The sequence below is a fragment of the Melozone crissalis genome, unplaced genomic scaffold (genome assembly GCF_028551555.1).
Source record: "Melozone crissalis strain CALT ecotype California unplaced genomic scaffold, PUWL_Pcris_2 ptg000057l_1, whole genome shotgun sequence".
NCBI classification, from domain to species: Eukaryota; Metazoa; Chordata; class Aves; order Passeriformes; family Passerellidae; genus Melozone; species Melozone crissalis.
Genome location: NW_026535835.1, coordinates 8,435,711 through 8,442,070, shown reverse-complemented (window position 1 = coordinate 8,442,070; position 6,360 = coordinate 8,435,711). Strand labels below are relative to the sequence as shown.

Sequence of the window (6,360 nt, the reverse complement as noted above, 5' to 3'; positions counted from 1 at the left end):
CCCTGGACACACAGCCCAGGCACAGCTGTCCCAGCAGAGGGGACAGCAGGGACAGACCCCCCTGCTCTGTGCTGGGGGGTGCCCAGGGCTGAGCCAAGCACAAGAGCAGCCTGGGGGTACACAGTGGTGAGCAGGACAGTGTCTGCTCTCTCCTCTGCCAACATGCAGTTCAAAGTCTGAATCAGTGAATTTTCTCATTTTCCACTCAAAGGAGGGCATGGCAATGGGGCTTTGGGCAGAAAGGGACAAATCGGAGTCTACTCCTGCTGCAGAATAATCTACAATAAAATCCCTGTGGCTTGAAACAGTGCTGTGAGCACACAGAAAGCTGGGGGAAAAAGGTATTATTTTTGGCTGAAAGTCTTTATGGCTGATGCAGGAACTCTCTCATTAGTTACTCATTGCCTCAGAAAGGCTCATAAAACAGCCAGCAGAGCCCAGCAAATACTTCAGTCTTGTGGGAGCTCAGAAATCCAGGAATTGAACGAGGCCTTGAACCCATTTTATAGACTCACTTCTTACTGAACGATCATAAAATATTAAAATTCAGACCTTATAAATAAGGAGGGGAAAGAACTGTGCACTTCCCAGCAGAAGCAGCCTCTCCAGAGACTCTTCCCAAGGTAAGTCCAGTGCTACCTGATCCAGAGACGGGTTCCCCTGCCTGACAGGTGATCAGGGACAGCAAACTCATGTAATGGAGATTAGAGACATAAAACCCCTCGAATCTGCTCTGAACTGGAAAATGCCCTGCAACAATGGACTCAGTTCATTCCCTGGTGACCCTGTGCCTGCTGTGGGGCTCTCCCCGGGGTTCTGGTGGCTGCAGGGATTAACCCCTGCGAGCCCTGGGCAGAGGCAGCAGTGCTGTGGTTCTCTCTCCAACAGAGCCAGCTCTGCTCCGAGATGGTGCAGAGACACAGCCTGACCATCCCCCATGGAGTGCCTGTCCTGGCTCTTTCCTTCCTGGCATGTGTGGCCACAGGTGAGTAATGGAAAAATCCATCCTGCCTTTGTCCAGGCCCCATCACACCAATTATTGAAACTGCCCAGGGCTGGGGGATGTGCCACAGCAGCATTTTGAGTGTTCTGGAGATCATCCCCAGAGGACTGTCTGAAAACTGACCTCTGATTTGAGAGTAGCAGAGCAGGGAATGGAGAAATGTCAGTGTTTTCCAGCATTATTGCAGCAGGAATGATGAAGCCACAGTTTCCAAACCTGCTCTAAGCAGTCATAAGTGTGATAGGTTTGGCCACCTGGGAACACCTTCAGACAGGGACCTTCAGGCTTCTTTATATTCACAGGACCTTAATACCTTTATAATCTGAGCTATATTTTTAATTTATTATTCTATGGCCCAGGTTGCAGTAGCGAGTTCCATCCCATTACAACAATTTATTTCCCATACTGGTTGTTAATTTAGGATGTCCTGAGGTTTGTACCTTTGACAAATTGCAGCCAGGATACAGCTGAGGGGCTGATGAACTCATTTATACTCCCAAGGGCATCCTGCTCCAACTGAAAAACAAGAGTATCAAACAGTGAGCACAGTGGGGCTGCAGCAGTGATTGGCAGCAGGAGGGTGATGGGATGGGAATGACTTTTGCTGGGTGTCACAAGTCCTGGCTTCAGACATTTTGTTGTCACAGGTCAGGCCTTGTTCTGGCAGCCAGCTGCAAAAGGCTGATTTTTGTTTTAAGTAACTGAGGGAGCTTTGAGATGAAAAGAGCTTCTTGTCTCAAAAACTAACATTCCGCCTGAAAACAGACTGAAACCTGAAAGTCTCATCCCTCCTTCAAGGCTGAGGAATGGAGAAGTGAGCATGGCAGCTTTTGTGGGAAGAGTACAGCTCAGGATGCTTAAATGTCCTTGTCCTCCTTCTTCTGCAGGTGTGGAGCTGTCTGTAAACAACCAGGCTGCTGACTTCACCCTGTCCACAGGGCTCAGCCCTGCCATCTCCCTCTCCTGCCTCGTGCACAACAGCAGCCAGGCCGAGGAGCTGCTCTGGTACCGTGGGGAGGGGCAAGTGGATCTGAAGGATGGGAATAAAGTGAACGTCAGCAACATCTGCATCTCCCCAGTCAACGAGTCTGACAACGGGGTCACCTTCACGTGCAGGCTGGCACGGGACAAGGCTGTGCAGGTGTCTGTGACCCTGGATGTGCAGTGTGAGTTGCTGTGGTGGATTCCTGTGTGGAAGGGCTGGGGTGGGATGGAGTCCTGGGCACAGCAGCTCTGTCTGGGGCTGTGCAGGTGTCTGTGACCCTGGATGTGCAGTGTGAGTCGATTCCTGTGTGGAAGGGCTAGGGTGGGATGGAGTCCTGGGCACAGCAGCTCTGTCTGGGCGGTGTTTTGCGCCCTTGTACGCTGTCTTCACCGAGAAAAAATGCGTTTAGGAGGAGATAACTCACGTAATAAGGCACTCCCTTCCTGCACTGGTGCTTATGGCTGATCTAAGGGCTCTTTTATAGGAGTGGGTGGGTACCTTAAGAAAGATACTCTGGATATGTCCCTGCCTCCACCTAGGTTATTTCCCAAGGATACAAGTCAGGGCAGAGGAAATACTGGAGTGAAAGTCTCTGCCAATGGCTGCCCTCCTCGTTCCCAGGGATCAGGAAAGGCTGCACTACTGTGATCTGTTAGACCACTGAACAAGGAGCACGAGGGATGTGAGAAGGGAACTTATTTTGTGTTATATGTGGGCATTCTATGAGGCTGGAGCAAGGTGGGGTCAGGCTCTTCTCCCAGGTAAAAAGTGATAAGAGGAAATAGCCTCAAATTGTGCCAGAGGAGGCTTAGATTGGATATTAAGGAAAATTCCTTTACTGAAAGGGTTATCAAGTCCTGGCACAGGCTGCCCAGAGCAGCAGTGCAGACACCATCCCTGCAGAGATTTAAAAGATGTGTAGATGTGGCACAAGGGGACATGGTTTTGTGGTGGCCCTGGCAGTGCTGGGTTAAGAGCTGGACTCAATTTGAAGAGGCTTTTCCAGCCTAAATGGTTCTGTGGTTCTATGAGCAGCATTACTAACGACCTGTTGAACTGCATTCCTGTGAACAGTCCCTCCCCATCTGAGTGGAGAGGAGACCCTGCACGTGGAAGAAGAGAAAGATGTTACCCTGACCTGCAACTCCAAATCCAACCCTCAAGGCCAAAGCACGTGGTTAAAGGACAGCCAGAGCCTGACCCTGCAGCAAAGTCGGCACAAGCTGTACCAGACCAGCGAGGTCTTCCAGCTCTCCATCAGCAAAGTGCAGAAATCTGACAATGGGACCTACACCTGCCTGGTGGAATCACGCCTGGGAAGTGGGACAAGGGATTTCCACCTCATCGTTGAAGGTAGCAAGGCTGCTGCTGAATAATAAGCTTTACAAATGACTCTCTGTTCTCTTTTATAATGCCAATATTGTGCAGTGTAAGTGGAGTGTGGTAAATTCCCTGTGTGGATTTCTGAGGGCACAGCAACTGCAAGGAGCTCCCCCTGCTCCTGTGCCTGGGACCACAGCACAGGAAGGGCCTCTCCTGCTCTACCTGTTGTTGTTGTTGTTGTTCAAAAGCATTTGGCAAGTGTGACCTGGGGCAGGCTCATCCCACTGCTGCTCTTCCCACACTGACAGGGCACACTCAAGTGTGGGTTAAAGCACCTCAGGTCTTGTGTGAAGCATCTTACTGTGACCACAGGGTTCTGTCATGCCCAAAGAGCTGCTGAAGGCAAGAGAAGTTGTGCTCCAGAGGTGACTCCAGGGGCTGGGTGCTCAGGGCTCAGACTGGTGACGCTAAATCACCTCTGTCCAGACCCCTTTCATTTCTGTCCTCCTGGCACAGGGAGGGAAGCAGTGTTACCTGTGTCAGTGGTACCTCTGGGCTGCCTTGTTTCTGAGCATAACACTGCCTGGGGGATCTTCTTCAGGAGCTGATGTTTCAATCCTTCTTCAGTTCACTAAAACACGGGCTCAGCTCCCTCCTCTCCAGGGGACTAACACACAGAGTCAGTCTGTGGACAGCAGGGAGAGCAACAGTTAACTCAGCAGTGACAGCTGTGGGAAATGTCTTTCCACAGTCCTGTGGGGTGTTCTGGGTTATGAGACTGCACAAATTTCTCACATATCCAACTTCTTTCCTGACAGATAAAAAACCTGTTTTTCCCAAGGAGGCTGTTATTGCTGCTGTCGTGGTGGTTACAATCACAATACTTTTTGGAATTGTGGCTCGAATAGAAAAATTTCTTAAGGTATGGAAAGCTCTAGTTTCATAGGAAAAAATAGTATTGTTTGCTGCAGTGCCCTGGTTTTTTCCTGCCTTTTCTATTCTATTTCATAATGTTGCTTTTCACTGTTAGAAAACTGCAACAAACTACCTCCTGCTTTAGAATTACCAGTAGATAAACCAAGCATTAGACATTTCATGTGGAAGGCCTTATGTACTTGCAACATTTGTAACAATATCCCCACGGCCAGGAAACGTGAATGATAACAGGGCTGCTTTCTTTCTTTTCAGTGCTTCAAGAAACCAAAAGAAACAGCTCTGTAAGTATTTCGCTGCTTATTCACACTTACTCCAAATGAATTCTTTCTTTAAAATTAAGTATAATAAACCCACCCTGCTCTTGCTCTGGCTGGTGAACATCAGCCCTGTCCCAGCAGAGAGGGGTCCTTGGGAACAGGACAGGACACACAAAAATCCTGCCCTTTTCTGTGTGTAACCACTGGAAGAGAAAAATCCCTAATATCATACCCTCAGCCTGCTGGCAGCTTTCTGGAGCTGAACACAGCCCAGATGAATTCAACTTACTTGTGTTTTTTATTTTTTTCTAGGAGGTGATTTTTCATTTCTTCTGTTCATTTTGCTGCAGGTAAAGAACACCCAGAAAACATCATTTCTAGTGGTCAAGCAAAGCCATTGTGTGAGATGATGAGATAAAGCACTGAAACTGGTATTTTGGGATCAAGTTGATATGGTTTTTTTTAAATATAAGTGGTTCTTTGCATCTGTTGATTCTAAGCTGCTGCTTAGAGGGTCAGAACTGTTAGAACTGGTCACTGGGAGCCTTTCCTTGGAGCACCATTCATGAGGTGATGCCAGCTCTTGCCCTCCAAGCTTATTCCAACAAGGAATGCATGTGCAGTCAGGCACATGGGATGTGGATCAGTCTGCAGAGCAATCTCTACTGCATTGTGATGCACACAATAAAGTGAGGTGTTGTGCTGACAGCTGCTCTCTGTCCTTCAGTGCCGTTCCACAGGGCATTGGGGTGATGGCCACCCAACTCTCTGCCCCTTCCCAATGATCCTGTGGGCATCTCAGCTTCTCTTGCCAGGGCAAAAGCTGCCTGGCACTCAGCACTGCTGCTGCATGTCCCATCTCTGTGGCTCACCAGGGCTTGGGGCAGCCCCAAGTGCTCGATGACACACAGTGAAGTTACAGTGTGATTGCTCCAGCGCCACGATGGGTGGAAAACATCTTCATCCATCCCTTCCCCCAACAAATGTGCCACTCAAGCACTTTTCTCAAGTGGCAAGCTGTTGAGGCCTCATCATGCCTTGGAATTGTCCATTACTAATACTGTCAATAAACACTGCATGCTGTAAATCAATTCGAGACAGTGAAGCACCAGCATTCTTCTCAGAGGAACAGGCAGTTCCTCAAGAGGAAAATTCAGCAGCTCGATCTGGAGTGTGATCCAGAGCCTGTCCTTGACTCACCAGTGCTCAGGGAGGTTCCTCAAGGTGCCACAGCAGTGCCATCTCATGTTTCTGGGCGCTTGGCCTCAACACCACCAGCCGTGGAGAGCTGTCCCAAACCTTTCTGTTGACACAGTGTGCCCAGTCTGTGCCCCTGGCACTGAGATGAGATTGTGCCACAAACAGCCCCCAGCACTGGCCCTCTGTGGGTCGGGGAGATCATGGACTGCAGGAAGCGTGGAAGGTTCTGGAGCCGGGGCTGTGTGGGTGTGAGGGGTCCCTGTGAGGGGTCAGTGTAAAGGGTCGGTGTAAGGGGTCCCTGTGAGGGGATGGCAAGAGGGGCGGGTGAGAGGGGTCTGTGTGAGGGGTTGGTATGAGCCACCTGTGTGAGGCGTCCCTGTAAGGGGTCCCTGTAAGGGGTCCCTGTAAGGGATCCATGTGAAGGGTCCCTGTGAGGGGCCGGTGTGAGCGATCACTGTGAGGGGTCCCTGTGAGGGATCCATGTGAGGGGTCCCTGTGAGGGGACAGTGTGGGCGATCTGTGCGAGGGGTCCCTGTGAGGGGCTCGCCGTGAGGGGCCGCCGAGACGGGTCCGTGTGAGGGGTCGTTGTCAGGGATCGCTGCCAGGGTCCGTGTGAGGGGTCGTTGTCAGGGATCACCGCCATGCACCGATTTCAG

At 50.5% G+C, this 6,360-nt stretch overlaps 1 protein-coding gene across 1 annotated transcript; it reads left to right on the top strand.

Annotated features, from left to right (window-relative positions):
- Positions 1–906: 906 nt before the first annotated feature.
- TMIGD1 (transmembrane and immunoglobulin domain containing 1) lies at positions 907–4,532 on the top strand. The gene is made up of 5 exons (XM_054287161.1): positions 907–985; positions 1,891–2,169; positions 3,063–3,341; positions 4,130–4,233; positions 4,500–4,532. The coding sequence occupies exons 1-5, from the start codon at positions 907–909 to the stop codon at positions 4,530–4,532; spliced, it is 774 nt and encodes a 257-aa protein (XP_054143136.1).
- Positions 4,533–6,360: the final 1,828 nt, after the last annotated feature.

Coding starts and splice junctions, on each gene's coding strand:
- TMIGD1 (XM_054287161.1), top strand. CDS start 907: ATGGTGCAGAGACACAGCCTGACCATCCCCCATGGAGTGCCTGTCCTG. Junction 2,170..3,062: donor TGTGACCCTGGATGTGCAGT/GTGAGTTGCTGT, acceptor TCCTGTGAACAG/TCCCTCCCCATCTGAGTGGA. Junction 4,234..4,499: donor GAATAGAAAAATTTCTTAAG/GTATGGAAAGCT, acceptor CTTTCTTTTCAG/TGCTTCAAGAAACCAAAAGA.